Source organism: Cnephaeus nilssonii, assembly GCF_951640355.1.
Source record: "Cnephaeus nilssonii genome assembly, chromosome: 6".
Taxonomy (NCBI): domain Eukaryota; kingdom Metazoa; phylum Chordata; class Mammalia; order Chiroptera; family Vespertilionidae; genus Cnephaeus; species Cnephaeus nilssonii.
In genome coordinates this window covers 2,850,330-2,869,720 of record NC_137077.1, presented here as the reverse complement: position 1 = coordinate 2,869,720, position 19,391 = coordinate 2,850,330, and the positions used below count along the sequence as shown (strand labels likewise).

The 19,391-nt window shown below is 62.8% G+C and overlaps 1 protein-coding gene across 6 annotated transcripts in view; it reads right to left on the bottom strand.

Annotated features, from left to right (window-relative positions):
• Window positions 1-19,391, bottom strand: part of SCUBE1 (signal peptide, CUB domain and EGF like domain containing 1) — a 98,303-nt gene that overhangs the window by 33,754 nt on the left and 45,158 nt on the right. For 2 of the 6 annotated variants that reach the window (XM_079774553.1, XM_079774552.1), the window contains exons 5-7: window positions 6,765-6,890; window positions 2,932-3,048; window positions 445-534 (exon numbers count right to left, since the gene is read on the bottom strand). In XM_079774553.1, the coding sequence (XP_079630679.1) occupies window positions 445-534; window positions 2,932-3,048; window positions 6,765-6,890 (333 nt within the window). The remainder of the gene's footprint in view (window positions 1-444; window positions 535-2,931; window positions 3,049-6,764; window positions 6,891-19,391) is intronic. The other 4 variants (XM_079774555.1, XM_079774557.1, XM_079774554.1 and 1 more) reach the window with 3 other exon arrangements.

The window sequence follows — 19,391 nt, the reverse complement described above, 5'->3', positions numbered from 1 at the left end:
TACACACACGCCCTCCTCTACACCTGCGCCTGCGCTGTGCCGGTCCCGGGACCCTGCCTGCCAGCCTGCATTGGCTGCACGCGGAGGGGTTTACCGCACACGACTCCGCACACGCAGAGTCCACCTGACGTGGGCTCTGGGGTCTCTGCTACAAACACACAAAGAGATACACGTGTTTGATGAAGGGCAAAAACTTTAAAAAGGAAAAGGTGAGTTCATATCTGGAGTGGAGCCCCCCACACTCACACATGGCACGCGTGACCCCACGCAGGTGGGCACACCACACAGACGGACAGCCCCCACACACACACCCCACAGGCCTGCACACACACTCACAGCCCGACACGCCAGCACCACGCAGACCCCCGCACGCCAGCACATACCACACACGTGCATACGTGCAAAGGTGCAAGGACAACAAAGGAAGTGGAAGAAAAGTGTTACCCATGAGGAGCCGCCGTTTCACCCGCTTGTCCACATCAGCTACTGACGTGGCATTGAACTGAGAGCGCTCAATTGCAGCCTCATCCTTCTCTAAAACACAAGTAAGGGACAAACACGGAGCCACTGGTTAGTGACAGCCCACTTCCCGCGCCCAAGTCAGCCTCCGCGTGGCACACACAGCCAACACATGCGGCCAGCGCGGCGTCCTCGCCACGGGGCTAACCCAGGCCCCTCCAAGGTGGTGTTCAGGGCAGAGTGAAGAGGCAGCAGGGCAGGGCAGGGGGTGTGAAGAAAGGGGGTGACCACAGAGGGACGCAGGTGGGACGCAGAGCCCACGTGCACACAGAGGCGGCAGCTGAGGGCAGAGCAGACAGGATGCATCTGCGGGGGCCACAGAAGCAGACGGCGCCCCCGCAGAGCCCACGCAGACAGCAGTTAGACAGCCTGGCGTGGGCTGGAGGCAGGCACAGGGCAAGCACAGGACAAGGGGACAGGGCCGCAAGGTCCGGTGATGGCTGCGCCTGGACAGCAGATAGCCTATCTCCAGGGTGTGAGAGAGTGCAGACACTCATGCAAAACTAAGTACAAAACACACAGAAGCACACACACACACACACACACACACACACACACACACGTGCGTGCACACACACACACAGCAATGGATCCAATCGAACACACTGAAACCAGGGGATCAATCAATGGGGCAGCACTGGTTGCCTGCTTGTCTATAGAGGACTAGAGGGACACGCTCAGGTGCTCAGCAGGGGCTGTGAAGACGGGCAGTCACGTTAGGAGCGTGCAGAGAGCCCGTGAGGCGCTGGGCAGGAGCTCCGCCAAGAGCGCCCGTGGAGGGGCACGAGGCTGGCTGGGTCCATTCCTCGGCTCAGTGGGAGGAGGGCAGAGCCCGGGGCTTGCTCCCGGGGAACCTCAGGAGCAGGGTCTGGGCAAGGACTCTAGGGAGGGGAGGGAGAGAGGGGGCCAGGGAAGTTACGTTAGAAAGAGATCCCAGCAGGGCTGTTGCATGCAGCAGACACTACAAGATAAAAACAGGGAAGGATGAGTCGGGTGGACAAAGACAAGATGTTAGACGAGCCTGGGTGGGTGTCTGGCCGGCAGCTGTTTGCGCTGGTCCAGCGGCCACAGAGGCGGCTCCACCGCAGAGGCAAACACTGAGGGAGACCCCAGAAGACGAGACTGGGAGGGGTGGGGCGTGGGGGGCGGGCGGGGGACGGCAGAGACAGGGCAAGAGGAGGGTCTAGACGGGATCAGGCTGCAACGGAGACACTGGTCTGAGACCGGGTTTTGCTTTGAATTTGGTTTGGTTTGGCTTTTGGCTCTGAAAATAGTTAATGAACGTCAGTTATCAGACAACAGGCAATCAGAGACCATCACCAGAAAAGCAGGAGGAATGAGATAAAATGAAACCAAAAACGGCTGTTGGAGAGGAGGGACCACAGAGGAAGGGAGAGCCGCACGGTAGCAGCACCTGGGACCTCAGCCAGGGACTAGGATGGGACCCTGGCCCCCCCCTGCCCCCGCCCCCTGCCCCGGCCTCACTCTCAGGTACCAGGGACCAGAGTCACAGGGGACAGCAACCTCTGGGCGGCATGGCTTTGCCTGCTTGCCACCCCCTATTTTTGTTACTTAAAAGTCCCTTAAGAAATAGCTTCCCAGTCAGATAATACGAAATGGGGTGTTTTTAAAAAACAAACAAAAATATAACCACGGTAACGGACTTGTGGGCTTCTAAAGCTCGCCAACACTGAAGAGAAAGAGAACAAACAAAGGTGGATGGACTTCAACCTTAACATTCCTTTTTCTCAGTTAAAAACGTTTCTCTTATTTCTGAGAGGGGCAGGGGCCTCCTAGAGATCAGGGCCCGAGGTACTCACAACACTCAACTTCCCTGGGAGCTGAGGGCCAGGGGGAAGGAGGTGACCCAGACTCCCATGGAGACTCCCTGTAGCCGGGAGGTGACGGGAGGGGGTTCGCTGAGAAGGGACTCTTGAGGTGGGCGAGGGAGTTTGGCTAGAGCTCCCAGGAGTGGGGGAAGGGAGAGCAGTAGAAACCCCAGGGCGTCCTGGCCAAGGGGAGCTCGGAATGAGGACTTAGCAGCTCTGAGACCGGGCTGCAGGGAGGCTGCTGAGCCCGCCTGTCTCCACGGGAGGGGAGGGAGGGGACCCTGTGCTCAGACCGGAGCTGCCGCCTGGGCACACACCTTCCTCCCCCGCAGACCGCCTCCCAGGGCCGCTCCCCGAGGAGGAGGACCTGCAGAGCCCCAGCCTGATCCCCAGCAGAGGCGCCTGGTCCTGGGGCTGAGCGCCCTGGGCGCCTCCACAGGCGGCTTCCCCTCACTGTGTGGGGCACACTTTTCCTGGCTTCCCTTAAGCTTCCTTGGGGTGCTGGCTGACGTCAGGGCCGCACGGCGCCTCCCATGGGGGCAGGGGGGGCAGGGGTGCCAGGGCAGCGAAGGCGCCTACTTACCGATGCACGTCCGACCGTCCGAGTGGAGGGCGTACTTCTGGTGGCAGCCGCACACGGGGCCAGTGTCTGTGTCCTCACAGCTGTGCTGGCAGCCTCCGTTGCCATAGTTACAGGTCACTAGTTAGGCCCAGGGTGCAGAGACGTGTGTATAAACAGAATGACAAGCACGGTTAGTTTCTCGGTGTTGGTGGTTTCTGTTAAGGGGTGAAGGGTGGGGAGGGAGAGGGCATGCGGCACTCAGCGAACGGGCCCACCTGCCCTGCCCTCAGCCCTCGAGGTCTTGGCTGGAACTGCTCATTCCCCAGAGGTCACGGGGCGGGACGTGGTGACCTGGGCTTTGAGCAGAGGGGCACACAGCCGATGCACTCAGACAGTGCGAGTTAAAGAGGGAGAAGCTGGACAATGTGGTCCTGGGCCACCGAAGACACCTGAGCCTGACTCGATGGGGCAAATGTCTGTAATCCAGGCCTATTCTGAGGTGGGGGGGGGGGGTGCCCATGGGGAGAGGGGACACTCATGCCCTTGATTCCTGAGAGCTTTCTTTCCCCGGCTTATGCTCTGGGCGTGTGGGAGGGTGTCCCCCTGGGTGCCTGTTCTCTCCAATCCCAGCAGCCTCTCAAATCCCACCCCCTCACAGCCCTAACCCCCCCCCCCAAGGCCATGTCCAAATGGACAGAAGGTATGCCGGTTAGTCACTCAGGTGCCCTTTGAAATGACCTTTGACTTGGACATGTGACACAGTCCGCACTGCCCAGGGCCCGGAGGGGCTGGTCTTGTCCAGCCAGAATCTTAGAATGTTCCAGCGACCTGGGGCAGCTGAAAAGGGGCCGAACAGAAAGGAGCCAGTCTGTGTGGGGAAGATGACAAACTCAAGTTTATTGAAGGAAACGTGCTGCTGTGCCTTTCAGGGCGGGAGGGCCGCCACCCGCTTTCCTCTGCGGCCAGACCACAGGTGCCTGTCGCCCGCCACGCCAGGCCCCGAGGACAGGGCATCTTCTTGGATCCTCAGCCTCTTGTCCAGAATTTTATCTAAACTTTTAATTCGCTTGGCAGTGTGACTATGTGACCTCCATCAGGGTGACCCATGACAGTGCTGGTCCAGGGGGGTTCGCGTGGTGGCGAGGCCCTGGTGAAGGAGCCGAGTTCTGCAGCCCCGATCCAGGCCGGCCTTTCCCCGCGAGCGCCGTCCCGAGTGATGGCGCCGGGGAGACGCAGAGAGTGGCGCCGGTCAGTGTCCCAGAGGCTGTTGTAGAGACCAGAGGTCCCAGCAGGCCAGGCCGCTCTTCCGCAGGGAGCTGAGGTCCACCTGAAGGAGGGACCCCCCTCCAGGGTGACCCTGCACGGGCCCGCAGACCTGCTTCGGCTCAGCTGGGGCTTCGAGCACAGTCCGCAGGCCCCTTCTCCACAGGAGCCTGGCGGCGCGGAGTCAGCCTCTCCCATCCCTGAAACAGCCCATCTCCATCCGGTCCAGGAAGCGTCGCAGGGAAGCCCAGGGTTCCAGCAGTGGTGGCTTAGCACGGGTCCCAGGGGAGGGGCATCCCGTGGAGCCTGGACTTGGGCGAGACCCTCATGCCTCTTCAGACTGAGAAAGGCCGCTGCAGAGCGGGCGGTGGAGCCGGAGCGGCCCTCAGCCACTGCGGTTCGTTCTTCCCAGCTCTGGGTGCAGGACGTGAGCTATGCCCTGGACGTGAGGACACAGCCTGTCTGAGGCCACTCAAGGGAGGGCCACACCCAGGGCCCCTCGCTCCTTCCACACAGGACCCCAGGCCGAGCTCGTGGGCACCTGGAGAGCCTACAGCTTACACGGAAGTGATACCGGAGCCCGGAGCTCTGGGAAGACCGAGAAGAACGGGGAGTACCTCCCTTGGCCCTGGAGTGGGTCCTGGGCTCTGGAGGGGTGCACGGCCCCTGTGGTCCTGCTGGTCCGTGGAGGCTGGGCCAGGCCTCACCTCCCAACCCGATTCCAGAGCGAGAATTTCCTGGACCTCCAGTGACCTCAAGGTCATCGCTAACTTGACTCTGCCCTGCCATCGTAGCCACACGGACGAGTCCGGGGCCGCCTGGGTGGACTGCTGTTTCTTCCACCCGCAAACGCTCTGGGCAAGGGCTCGGCTCTTCCCTGCTAGGGGGGCCGGGAGTCCTAGCCACACCCAGGCTCTTGCTTCCCCGACACGGACCAGGCCGGCTGCCAGGAGCTGCTCCCTGAGTGAGGTGTCCCCTTGTCGCACTTGTCCAGATGGAATTTCAGAGCGAGGCAGCGTCGTCGGCCCGGCCATCGCCCGCGGCTTGCAGCTCCCTCCCCGGTGGCCGGCTCAGGGCGTGGCCAGAGCGGGTCTCTCACTGCAGGAAGGTGCCTTCCTCCGGCCACGGGTGCCGCCTGGGCCTTGGTCCCGCGGAAGCTGGGTCTCCGGCGGGAGGGCCGGACGGCTGGGGTCACTCAGCTTTGGGTCTGGGGTTGCCAGGCGGCGGCAGGTTTCTCCGCGGCTAAAGGCATGTCTCTGGTGCAGGGACAGGAGGCCTGGCCAGAGGCCTGGGCTGGAGCGGGGCACCCCCCGAGTGCCTGCCCCTGGGGATAGCAGTGTTTATCTCGGACCCACAGGAGAGACCGGGGAAGAGGAGGGCTCGTTCACTTCTCGGGCCACACCGCGGCAGAAGGAAGCGTCTTCACCTTGAGCAGTGGCTGAACCCTGAGTGGGGGCTGGAGGGCGAGGTCCTGGGAGACAGGGACTGTGCCTAATGCACGCTGGCCCAGACCTCGGGCACTGCCGGAGGAGAGCGTGAGCTGGAGTGGTGTGGCGGGCACCCACGGGAGTGGAGGACCTGAGCGAATCACAGTGACGGAGGATGGTGCCCACAGGGCCGCGGTCCTCTCCGCAGAATGAAGGCGGAAAGCCAGGCCATTTCCTATGAGCTGGTCGGCCTCAGGCCCCCAGTGCCGTGGCCAGGACGGGCCACTTCCCTCTGGGGAGTTGGATTTGGGCTCCTCCACACCACGTCCTGCACCGGGAAGGGGTCTGGTGTGGAGCACCTGCCTGTGCCAGAACTGGGCATGCTCAGCCAGCCTCCCCCCCTCTCTGCAGACCCGGGGCAAACATTACAGCGGTCTGGGGGTCAGCTGCCCAGTGAGCAGAGGCCTCCTCCCACCGCCCCCCGCAGCTGAGGGTCAGGCTTTGAGGACTAGCTGATGTGTTGGGCCACTGTCCTACTCCTCCTGGGGAGCTGGGGGACCCCATTAAAGGCTGCGTTTCACTCGAGCCCGCAGGCTGACCTCGAGCTGTGCTGAAACGGCCCCTTGGCCGGAGGCCTCACGCACCCGGTCTCCCCGGGTGGCACCATTTACCTGGGCCTTGCAGGGGGCACTGTGGGTTCTGGTCTTAGATTCTGGAATCAGGTCACAGCCTGGGCTGGGACCCTCCAGAACCAAGCTCCGCTCCTGCTCTATGTCATCCTGCCACCGAGGGCTGCCCGCCAGAACCCGGGCTTGTAGACCCGTGCCTTGCCCTCCATTCCCGCCAAAGAGTGAGGGCTCAGGGCGGTGGGTCTCTGGGGTCAAGGGGAGAGGATGGGGGTATAGGAGACACTGGCAGGGCCACCACGCAGGGCCCTATGTAAGACCCAGCCCAGCTCGGGCTGTGTGGGTGGTGTGATGCCAGGTGGGAAAACATGGCCCCGTCCCTCATGCCCCCCCAGACCACTTCAGGGGCCCTGCCTTCTCCTCCCCCAGGGGCTGAGAGCCCTCCCTGGGCCACGTCCAGTGGACGGGACAGACCCCCCACAAAGCAATGACAGGAGACGTGTGGGGATGTCGGACCCATTTGCCTCCATCTACCTACGTGTGCAGTCCTTCTGGTTTTGGGCAAGGTCAAAGCCGGGCCTGCAGTCGCAGGCCACCCCACCTTTGGGTGTCTCCCGGCAGATGTGGGCACAGCCATGGTCTTTGTTCATGCAGTTCATACCCTCTGGGAAGAGACAGACAAGAGGGGTCGGGGATGAGGGGAGAGAGAAAACTTCAGGCTGAGGAGAGACAGCCCATGAAACGCCATGGTCACATGGAGTGTCCTGAGCCATCCCGAGGGGCCTCTGGGGACAAACCAAGGACACGGTGCCCAGTCCTGGAGCCAGGCCTCGCCCCGAGAGCCGCATGGCACCCGGCAGGGAGGGACCCACAGGGAGCCGCTTGTGCCGTGGTCAGATTTCAGGGTGTGGGCTCTGAAACTGCTTCCAGGTCAGGGCTTTAGACAGCGTCCCCACTAACGCGGGCGCAGGTGGCATTAAAACAGTGTGTGCAGCACTTTTCAGTCGCACAGAAGTGCCACCTGCTCCTAGGAGGCAGGCAGAGCCCCGCTCACCTGGCCTGGCCAGCCGCAGGCGTCCCCCCGGGCCGTCAGTCCCCTCACCACCTCTCACACTGAATCTCTGCACAAGGCCACCCACGGGACCGCCCAGCCTCGTCCTCGCCAGCCCCAGCAGTTGCCAGAGGGGTCTCCATATGTACCTGGTTCAGGACCCCCAGAACCCTCACCCCAAGTGCAAAGCCCTGCTCACCCAGGCGCTGGCCTCCAGCTCCATGTGCACCCCTATAAAGACAAGCACCCCCTTCAGAGACAGGGAACTGTGATAAGCCGCCCGCCCCAAAGGCCCACGGTGCGCTAAAAGGCACCACGAGGCCCTGAACCGGGCCTCGGGCTCTGAAGCCCCCACCCCCTCCCGCCCAAGTGCCTCGCTGAGTATGCAGCTGGGCTGCCCACAGGTTTCGGGGGCAGGGACCACCCGCTTCATGTCCCCGGAGGCCTGGCCTCTGCAACCTGCCCAGTCAGCGCTGAGGGCACTGGTATGATGGCGAGAACAAGGCCCGCCCTCCTCAGTCACCCCAGTTCTTGCCTCCCTCCCCCCAGACAACTTGATCTCCCTTCCTGACTGCCTGGAGTGGCTCGGACCCCCTTCGGTTGACTCCAGTTGATGTTTATCTTCCTAGTGATTTGTGAGGGGTTTGCAGAATTTATTAGGCCAGGAGTCAAGTGAGCGGCTCTAGGTCCCAAGTCCGTCAAGAGGCCAAGGGCAGATGGAAGGAAGACGGCGTCCGCCCACGCACCCCGAGACCTGGCTTCCATGTCCCGCTGCCGGGAGCTGGCCTCAGACAGCGGAAGGAACCGCCGGCGGGCCACACCGGCCTCCCCTCCCAGGTGGCCTGCTGGTGTCCTGTCCGAGGTGCGGACCAGCCCGATCCTACCCTGTCCCTTGGCCCATGCACGTGGATGACCGAGAATCAGCATTTATTTAAGAACACAGACACCCCGGCAGCTACAATAAAGATTTAAAAATTCTGAACCTAAATAAAACCCCAAGTGGAAATGAACAAAGCCTGCATTTTGCTCCACATGCTGCCCTCTGGTTTCACGCCTCTTATTGTGCCATCACCTTCATTTTTCTCCTTATTCAAATCGAATTGTCGTACCAACGCAGCGTACGACCAACTAACCAACAGCCGAGTCAGCGAAGCGCCTCCAGGCCAGACTCCGCACAGGATGCTGAGTCCACACGGGACCATGGAATTTCGAAACAGCAGGCACGCGTGGCCTGCAGGGTGGGTGCTGATAAACGCTGAGCCACTCACAGGGCAGGGAGAGGCCTGGGTGGGGCTGGTTGGCAGCATTTGCCAATTTCTGTGGTGTAAATGCTCCAACCCGCTCCAGGGAGACAGCAGGGGGATGGACGTGGCTCTGCAGCTGGTATGAGCCAGCGTGGCACGGGGCTTTCCTGGAAAAGAAGTCCGGGAAAGCCAGGTGATGTGACTGTGGCCTGGCCTCCTCACTGCTCACGCGTCTTGGAGAAAACGGCTTCACTTCTTACAGCCTCGTCTGCAAAGCGGGAGTGATGCCCTCTGCCGCCCCGACAGGAAGGTGCCGGATGGGGCAGGCACCGGGCACCACAGGGCCCTGAGGCCGTGCCTGCTCCTGGGAGCCAGGCAGAGGGCAGCCCCTCAGGGGCCCCGTCAGGCCAGGCAGCCCCGCCTCCAAGAGGCTTTCAGGACAGGGCTCCCTGGGCCCCTCAGACACCCAGGACCTCGCAGGTCTCCGAGACTCGGCCCCGCGAGGTTTGGTTAGTGGGTGGTGGCGTGGGGCAGCCTCCCTGATCATCATCAGTGGGTCAGGGGGAGCCCACAAATGTACAAGAAGCTGGTGTTTTAGCTTCTCCCCTGAGTGACACCCGCCACTTCCCACATGTACCCCACGGCCTGTAACCGTCCCCAAAGTGCCCCCCCCCCCACTCCCTGCCTTCTCCAGACACAGACCCTGTCCTGCCTCAACCCCACCAGCTCCGCAGACCTTCCTGCTCTGGGCAATGCTCCCTGGGCCACCCCCAGGTTAACCCTGCAGGGCATCCCAGGGCGGCACAGGAGACTGATGCCCACGAAGCAGGGCTGTGCTCCTCCCTGAGCCGGGAGCCCAGGGCCCCTGTTTAAGTGCAGGCCTCCTCCATGCGGAGAAGGGGAGGCTGAACTTCCAGGCCCAGCGGAGGGCCACGGCTTACAATCCCCGCCCCCCCCCCCCCAATCTTCACAACATAAGCCTGGCCCTGGGGAGCTCACTGGCCCAGACTTGGGACACTATACAGAGTCCAGCTTTAGAATCGCTCAGCTTCCGCCCACTCGGGGGACTTGCCATGGGCCTGAGCGCTTCCAGAGGCACCTGCTTCCTGAGGAGATGGTCAGGTGAGCCGCCCCGGGCCAGAGTCCTTCCCGGAAACCCGGTCTTCAGCGGCCCAGTGCCAGCCTGGCCGGGCTGCCTGCCAGGTCAAATCTAATTGGATCCAACCCATCCAAATCCAATTATGTCCTGCAAACTCGGACCGAGTGTCTCGCTGGTGCCCAGGATGGGGCGGGGAGCCAGGAGACAGATGCTCAGCCGCGACACCGCCAGCTTCCAATTCAGACTCTGCCAGCTGCCGCAGGACCCAGGCAACCACGTCACCTCTCTGAGCTTTAACTTCCACCTGTAAACGTGGGGCCACAGGACCTGCCTCAGGCGCTCACGCATGTGCACCCCTTTCTCTGGCCAGGGAGGCTGCTCAGGGTGCAGGTGAGGACTGGAGGGACTCCTTGGCAGGGGGAGCCGGAAAAATGGTAAATCGGGCCAGATCTCTGGACGCCGTGGGGAAGCAGGCAGACTGCAGGCAGAGGCAGGTGGAGGCTGGGGTATCACCTTGAGAGAGAGGAAGGAGCTGGAGGGGATGGGGACCGAGGAGGCTGGATTTAGGACACATTTCGGAGCCCCTTCCTGTGAGGGTTCCAGATGTGATACGGGCACGTGGGCTCTGCCTGCACTTCAGTGTAACCCCACCCTCACCAAAGCCTGTGGAGTGGTACTGCCAGGCCATGTCACAAACAAGCACGGGGAGGCTGGATGAGGGGGGAGATGTGCCAGGGCCACACGTGTGCGAGGCACAGCCACGGCCCGGGCAGCGCCCCCTCTCCCGAGTGCCCAGTGCTTCCTCCTGGGGGCCCTGGGACAGGCCTGGCTGTCCTTCCCCATCGGGGCCGATCTGTCCCCAAGGCCTCCATCATGACACCCCACCAGAACGTGCAGAGTTCAATGGCGGCGGGCTCTGCCGGCCCCTAGCCAGATGTACGTGGCGTTCTGCAAAGCAAAGTTCACCGATGCGTCTGAGCAGGGCCGCGGGGGGAGCCCAGTCTGCACGGAGGAGCCGGTCTCTCTCACTGCCCCAGGATAACAAAGCTGGAATGTGTGCCTCCCAAGGGTCGTTGCTATGGCGACTTCATCAATAACATCACTTTCTGTATCCATGTCCTTTACACCCGGGAAGGGAAGGCAAGTGGCAACAGCAGAGCAGGGAGGAAAGAACAATTACCTTGCTCTGCCCCGGCCTCCCCAACTCCCACCTCATCAACAAGGTCCGCAGCCCAGGGAGAGGCTGTGGCCTTGGGGGCGGCAGGAATGGCCGAGTCAGCAAGCTGCCCAGGCTGCGCAGGGCAAACAAACACTCCCGCGTGCTGTGCAGGGGGGTGAAGAGAGCTCGGAGGTCCTGCCTGGGGAAAGGCGCAGGGACAGCGAGGGGACCGGACTGGTGGGAGATGACGATGACACCACCTTCTCCCAGAGCCGCCCGCGTGCCACGCTGCGCCGCGTGCTGTAGCAGATGAAAAACGCTGAGCCAGAGAGAGGTCAAAACTGAGGTGCGGTGCAGTGAGGGGCGGGACGGTGAGGGGCGGTGAGGGGCGGATCTGGGGGGCCTGAGGAAGGCAGATGGGGTGGCTCTGGGCTGCAGGCTGAGCACTGTGCATCTCCTTAAGCCCCAGGAGCACTCTGCACAGTAGGTGCTTTACCCCCACTCTGCAGGTGAGGAGAGGAGAGTCAGGTGAGGAAAGGCTGGGCAACGTCCCCAGGGACTCGGAGTGGGACAGCGGGTGGGACCTGTGCCCCAAGGAGGCGATGGGGCATTCGTGCCGGGGGAGGGCAGGGAAGCCCGCTGCCCTCTGCGTGGACTTCCCGCGGTGATGGGAGCCCTGGGATGACCCAGGCCCTGGCCCTCCTGCTCCGTCCACACTCCCACATTCAGTCTCCCCAAGCCCATCTCCAACCCAGCTTCTCTGAAGTACCTAGCTCCTCGCCCGGCCCTCCCTGAGCCAGGGGTGACCTGTCTGTGTCCCCAGGACCCCCACCCAAGCTGGCTGAGGGCTGGAGCATGCCTGTTCATTCCCGAGCACCCAGCCCAGCCCAGGCCTGGCACAGAGAACAGACCTCCCCGACCACCCTGCAAGCGAGGCAGCTTTTTCCTCGCTGTACAGAGCAGCGCAGAGCGCCTCAGCGATGTGCCCCGGCCCCCTGAGCAGGATGGGGTAGAACCAAATCAGACCCCTGCTCCTCTGACTCGAAGGCCTGCCCTTCTCCAGCTGCAGAGGGAACTTTCTAGAATATAAACAGACTGTCTCTCCACTGCGAAGAAGCCTTCCATGTGCCCTGCCCCACCCAGGGCGCACCGTGTGGGGTTGGAAGTTCTCAGTGTGGCGCTCAGGTCCTCCTGTCCCCACGCCCGCCGTGGCCCTGGCAGCAGGGACGCGCTCCTGCGGCCTGCTCAGCCTGCCCGCCCCCTCGCCGAGTGCCTTCGGAAACCTATTTCCTTTTGCCTGGGACACTCCCCTCCTTCGAATGGCAGCTTCCTACTAGTTACTTGATAGTCTGTTTGGATGTCACCTCTTCTAGGAGGCCCTCCTTGTTTCCACCCTTCCTGCAGGTCCCTAGGCCGGATTAGGAGCCCAGCCTGGGCTTCCAGGCAAGCAGGCTGCAGGGAGCGTCTGTCTGCAGGCCCAGGCCCAGGCCCTTGCCGCCCGCGGATCTGCCTCCGCCCCCTACTGCCCTCCAGCAGCATCTGCACCTGGACGGTGCTCCGCCGGCTTCGCATTAGGGTGCCTGGGCATGAGGTCTCTGTTCCCACCCTGTGCCCCAAGTTATATCCTCCGGGAAATTCCAGGCCTGGCTGGGGTCCCAGCAGCTGGCTGCCCCAGACGACACCCCCAGCCGACCATGAGCCCCGCCCACCCCAGCTGCATCCCAGCGGCAGCCCCACCTGGGAAATGGGAGCGACTGGGACTGTGGGCTTCCTCTTACCCAGAGCTCTTCAGCGCCAGGACCCCTGCCAGGCTCTTTGCAAACATCCCGAATTGCCCATCTCCATGACTGAGTGCCGGGTGGCATCAGCAGGTCCCTGGCAGGTGATGATGCTGAGGCTCAGAGAGGTCTCCCCCAACCCCCAGCCACTCCAACAGCAGGCCCAATGCTCACTCTGCTGCCTCCTGGCCCTCAAGGGGCTGCTGCTCTGCTCCTCCTGCTCGCCGGTGGTGCATTTTCAGATGCGACCACGTCCGAAAGTGCACCACTGGGTGGACAGGCACGGTGCCCATGACAGACGGACGTAGGGAGAGCTGAGATGTGGCTGGCTCCTGACGTCCAGATGACAGCAGAGGGGGTGGGCTGGCCTGCCTTCTCGGGAAACAGGGATGGACACGTGGCTCCCACCCCGGTGCCTTGCCTAGCCCTGGCCCCGGGAGCCCCGGCAAGCTGCCTCCATGAGCAGGGAGGGCGCCTGTCCGGCAGCTGAGGACCACACGCAGTCTGTGCAGGCGAGTGTGGAGATAGCATGGAAGGTGCCACCATCCGGCCGTGTAACGTGTGGCCTTGGAACCTGCTCAGTCTCCTCCCCAGAAGAGGAGGAGGGAGACCATTAAAGGCTGTAAAGAGGCGATGGCTCCAGCTCAGGGCCCTCCGACAGCCCCTCGCGACACAGCTGGTGCCCAGTCCCCTCGCTCTGCGCTGGCCTCCTCTGTGTGCTGGTCCGACAGAGCCTCACCTCACCCTGGGCCCACGCCCCTCCAACTCCTCCCCCCCCTCCCAGGGCTAACCGCCCCGCCCTCCGCCCTGAACTTCCCAGGCTGGTCACTAGGCGGCACCAGGAGCACGTCCACGCCGGGAGGCCCAGGTGGCTGGGACACAGCACTGGCCTCTGAGTTTTCACTCCTTCCCTCTGCTAGGGCTGCAGATCCAGCAATAAAAACACAGGCAGCCTGGGTGAAGCTGGGTTTCAGGTCAGCAACAGGTACTTCCTGAGTATAAATATGTCCCGAATGTTGCCTTGGCCATGCTTATACTGAAAGAGTATTTATTATCTGAAATCCAAGCTTCAATGGGTGTCCTGCATTTTATCTGGCAACCCTATCTGTCCCTCCACGGGGACCCTAAATGAAGCCGGGGATGGGGGGGGGGCAGTTGGCCTGCCCGTGACCAGGGACAAGTCTGTTTCTCCCTCCCACAGGTGACTAGATGGAGGGCCCAACGTGGGGGCCTCGAGAGCGTTCCCACAGACGGCCCTGGGGACCAGGAGGAGGCGGCAATAAGAACTCGGGGCCGCAAGCGGGCGAGTCTCTAAGGACACGAGCAGTTCCCCGCCCCAGGCTGGTGCCTCTCCTCCCACGCCCATCCCCCCATCCCGTGCTGAGGACAAGAGCACCATGGCTCCGGGCTCCACCCCAAACTGGCTGTTCCTGCTGCCGCCCTGCGCCGCCTTCCCTCCGAGGCACAAAGGGGCGGCCACTGTGACTTCCCGGGGCCTTGGAGGATGAAAGGGGGACACGCAGGCATCAATTAACGCTGAGAACCGTTCCCTTCCCCAGGGCGCGCATCAAGGGCAGGCACAGCCCTGCCTGGGAACGTATAGGACTCCGACCATATCTTCCCACCAGGGCAGACTGCCGGCTGGCCCCTCACCAGGTAAACACACGGGTCAGCACTGGGGGACCTGGGAACAGAGTCCGCAGGGAGGGAGGTGCTCGGAGGAGGGAGCAGCGCACGCAGAGGCAGGGATCGTGAGCCGGGCAGTCTCTGAACTTGGGACACATGTGGGCGCCACTGCTGGCGAGGCCTCAGCTGACCTCAGGCTGCACGCAGCCTCGGATCGTCCTCCGGGCGCTGCGAGGAGCCCAGGGCCCTGCTTGCTTCCATTCGGCAGCCTCCTCCGCTCCGCCCTGTGCCAGCCCCGAGACACACGTGCGCCCATCTCAGGAGCTGGCGCACCAGTCCCCACGGGAGGGCGAGTCCCTCGGAACCACGCGCTGCCTGCCCGAGGCAGAGAGGGCTGCACGGAGGGGCAGCAGGGCGCTGGGTCCGAAGGGTGAGGAGTCGTCGGGAAGTGGGGGGCTGGGAACAGCACAGAAACGGGGCTCCCGGGTCACAGGAGAACAGAGGCAGGGGGCTGGGGAAGGCGGGGAAGGCAGTGCTCCAGGCAGACGGTGCGTTGTGGCTGCGCCACCATGTGCACAGCGTGGGGAGGAGCCGTGGAAGGTCCTGAGTGGGTGACAGGGCCAGCATGTCCACAGCAGTGGCTCCGGCTGTCGTCTGGAGACGGGATGGGACAAGGAGGCTCAGTGGCAGGGTGAGGCGTGTGCCTCGAGGGGCTCCCGGCTGCTCGGCACCCCCTGCCCCTGCCCTTCCACCCCTTCGCTTGTTCAGTAGCTTTGGTTGTAGGAGCCGGTCAGACAGGGCTCAGATCTGGACTGTGCTATTTACTCACCAGGGACAAGTCTCTGCTTCTTAGCCTCCTGCAGAGCAGGGGTCACAGCTATGTGCATGGCTGTCTCGGGATCTGGTGACTTGTGTCACACTCTGGGCACAGTGGGTGGCACATGGTGCTGCCCAGTGACAGCGGACAGTCACCAGGGGACACCGTGTGTCTATCTCATCTCATTTCAATCCTCACCAACAGTTCTATATTGAGTACTAATGTCTGTCCCATTAGACAGGTAAGCAACCGAGGCCCTAGGACTTGTGGCCGAGCAGAGAGCCGGGGCCAGGGCCAACTACCTCTTGGCCTGGGGCTCGCCCTCTGCCATGTACTCCACACGCTGGGGGGCCCAAGGGTCTGCGGCGTGCGGGAAGCCCCACGACTAACCCGTGAGTAAGGCCTGGGGTCCCCCCTGAGGGTCTGCGGCGTGCGGGAAGCCCCACGACTAACCCGTGAGTAAGGCCTGGGGTCCCCGCAGGGCTTTCGGGCCTGGCTGTCTGGAGGCCAGGCCAGGAGAAGGGCATGAGGCTGGCTCACCAACAGCCGAAGGAGTTGTTTATGGGGTGGGAGGCTCGTAAAAAATAACGGGCTGGATTTATTGTGCTCGCCGCGAGGGCCGTTCCGGCCGCGCAGGTCCCGGACAGGCCTCTCCCGCAGCACATGAATCTTCCCGCTCAGTGGGTGAGCTGTTTATTCTCCCGCCCACCTGGTCGGCAGCAGGCAGGGGCGAGGGGAACCTGCACACCGAGACCCTCGCCTCCAGCCTGGCCGGCCCACCCTGAGGAGCAGCTGGAGGGCGGCCCTGAGGTTGGGGCACGGTCACGCCGGTTCACCCCACTGAAAACACAGTTTCCAGCCACAGACACCCACAAGGGCCCCGGCACCCGCAGCGGGTGATGGAAAGCCCTGGCACAGGCAGGGGATGTCCCTGGCCCTGGAGGGGCCATGTGGGGGCGCCCACTGGCCAGGCTTACTGGCAGGACCCTAAGTCACGTGTCTGGGGCAGTTCGGGAGGGCCCGTGGGTCTGCCTACAGGCTGGTTCATTCGAGTCCGGCGGTGGGTGGAGCAGAACTGGCCGTGTCATCAGACACCGGTCCCCCATGCTGGATACTGCCCCTCAGGGTGGCCCCGCTAGGTTTTCCTTCCTGCGAGGGGATGACAGCTCACCGGAAATATTTCCCAAGGTAGCTGCGGACATCCAGGCGGTCAGGAGTGTAAAGACGCTGCGAGCTGAGCAGAGTGGGGTGGCCTCTGGGGGCATCTGCTGGCTAAGGTGCGGGAGGCCAGGGTGGTGTCCTGTCTGCCTGCAGGCCAAGGGCAAGTGGGAGCAGGAGCAGCCGGAGGGAAGACAAAGTCCAGAGGAAGGTCAAGGTCCAGGCTGGAGGAGCGTGGGGGAGGGGCCCCGGACAAGGGCAGAGACAGGGCAGAGAGGGCAACATCCTGGGACCCACTGGCTCTCTGCTCTGACCCACCCCAGGGGTCCGAAAACGCCCCAGTGACCTTTGCCAAGGAGCTCCCCCAGCCAGACCCAAGATGGGGTGTGCTCTGAGCAGTGGGCTCAGCCCCAAGAGCCAGGGTGTGTGCTGTGGCTGCGTGGTGTCACTGGATGCTGCCTGCGGGTTCTGCCTCTCTGTTCAGAGCCCTCCCCCAACTTGGCTTCCAAGGTCAGCTGTCTTCAGTCCATTACTTTCAACCAAGGTCTGGCCCATGGATTAGCCGGCATCTCACCCTCTCCTCCCACAGCACCAGCCACCCAGGCGCCACAGAGTTCCAGGCCACGCTCAGCTGGCCACCTAAGAGGCCACCTGCTCGCAGGGCTTCTTGGCCCCCTCTTCACAGCCCCCAGGCAGAACCGGTTCCCTCTGACCTGAATAGGCTGCTGGCTAACCCTTCAGCACTGCTGCTCAGGACCCATGCTGACCACCCAGCACCACGCCACGCCACGCCACGCCACACAGAGTGCATGGACATGACAGAAGTTTAAGAGAAAAGAGCAGCATGTGAGAGGGAGACAGCTTGAAGGTGCTGGCTCCTGGGTGGTTTGTCCACTGTGGGACCAGAGAGGCCCGTCACATGACCACAATGAGGGGAGTGGAGCCTGGGACTGGCCTGGCCGCCCGGCTGTGGGCCGGAGAGGGGCTGCATTGCTTGCTGTGTCAGGGGCTGAGCAGGAGGCAAGTGTGGGCTGTGATGGGCCAGAACTGGTGCCCGGGAGCCCTGGGCAGAGGGAGACGAGCCACCGATGCCAAGAGCTCCGGGTCCCCTCCCACCCAGCGCCGGGACAGAGGGAGGGCCTGGGTCCCTCTGTGGAGCCTGAGTTCTGGAGAAGCTGCGTACGTGAGTCACTCCCCTCAGGCGGCCACTCGCCTGACCGCTTCAGGCATTTCCCCGAAAAGATCTCTCACCCCTGGGGGAGGGCTTGCCGGTCCCAATTTACACACCAGGAGCCCCAAAGAGGCAGGAGTGACGCAGAGGCCACTTGGCCAGTGGAGATGGAGAACAGCCGAGAGCCTAAAGCTCCCAGCCCCAGCCTGGCCAGAGCCACATGCTCTGGGCCAGGGTTTGTGCTGGCGCCTGGGAAGTGGACCGCTCAGAAGGGCCGAGCCCTGTGGCCGACTGCTCAGCCAGGGGCCTTGGCTGACCCCGCCTGACCTCTCTCATGCATCCAGCCACCTCTAATCAAAACCAGCCTGCGTGCTTCTCCTCTTGCTCAGGGGAGGCTCTGAAGAGCTGACGGGCATTAGGAAGAGTCAGAGGACGAGGAATCTGAATTGCCAAACAGCTCTGGACCCATCAGCCCTCCCAGGAGCCATGGGGATCAGAAGCCGCTTAGGTGCAAAGCAAGCTGGGGCTTAGCACCCGGGCCGCCCTGATTCTGAGCGCTAGCGATCATTACTGTGGCGGAGACACAATCACAACAGCTACAGGAATGGTCACGACAGACGGAGGCTCAGGAGAGAGGCAACGAGTCCAGTCACCCGGCCCATCTCCACCCCCGGGATTAACGAGCCGTCAGCCCACATCCCGTGCACTTGACCTGTCTCTTCGGACGTTCCATGCAGCCTGTAGGAACCCCAGAAACGCTACCACCAGTCCTTCCTGAGGTATCCGGGACGTCTGCTGTTTTGTAGACGGATTCATTGCTCAGATTTACTAGTAACCATTAGGAGAGTCACACAAAGATCCTAACGAGGGAAGGGATTTCTTTAATCCCCGTGCTGGGTAATGGATGCTGGGGCTGAGCCCCCACATCTGTATTCCGGTTAAATCGCCATCCCTGGCTTCCATGAAAATCTGGACCTGGCCACCCAGGCCTTTGGGTGGGTGAGGCACATGGCTTGAGGCTCCACCACACAATTAGTGGCCCAGTCCCTGAAGGGTCCGAGTTCCCCTAGGAGTCCCCCCCTCTCCCCTCAGCATCGTTCCCCACCTCTGCTTCCCCGGCCTCAGTCCAGCAGCCTCGCAGGGCCTAGCCCCGCCCAGCTCCCCTCATCCTGGGCGCCTTGCTCTGTGGCTCTCTGTGCTCCACCATCCCACCCTCCGTTCTGCTCGTCACACCAGCCTGGGCCATGCCCGCCTCAGGGCCTTTGCACACGCCCTGCCTGGCACGCTCCCCCGTTCTTCCTGTGGCCACTGGTGCCAGCCACTGGGTTTCAGCTCACGTGTGGCTTCCTCAGAGGCCTTTACCGCCTGCCTGCTTCTATTTCCCCACGCTGTTTCTTTCCTTACCATCCTCGTCGCATCACAGCTAGTGACCGGGCTGGAATCCTGACTACCAGTTTCCTACCGTGTGACCTGGGGCAGCTCCCTAACGTGACAGTCTTTGGCCACCTCACCTGTCGTCAAGTCATACTCTCTCCACCTTGCCACGCTGCTGTGCGGGCTCGGCTCAGAGTCTGCGCAGGACCCCACAACAGCCACCTCATCATGCGTCCTCCCCACCTCTCTGGCTGACGCCGAGGTCTGCTTTGTGCCAGCCCTCGCACATGGTGCTTGGTGCTTACACCGGGGTCCTGCCGTGGGAAAGCCGTTCTTCAAAGGACCAGCCACACAGCCTCGCTGAGGAAGGGGCTCAGGCCGCCCGGCCTCGGGAACGTTACAGCCTGCTCAGAGCTGTCGCCCATAAACCCCTCCTTGATGAAAGCAGGACTCCCCTCCCACCACCACTCACTCTCTCCTCCACAAATCTGTTTCTTATAAAACTTGATTTGGGCCCAGGGTCCTCATCTGGGGCAGCTTGACCTCAGAGCCCCACAGCTGGGAGGTCTTATGAGGGGCAAACTGAGCCGCCCGCGTGGGCTGCGGGGGAATCTGGACCAGGCGGCGGGAGCAGCGCGGCCGGGCCTCTCTGTCCCGCCGGGGACACGGCCTTGCTGGGGATTATCGG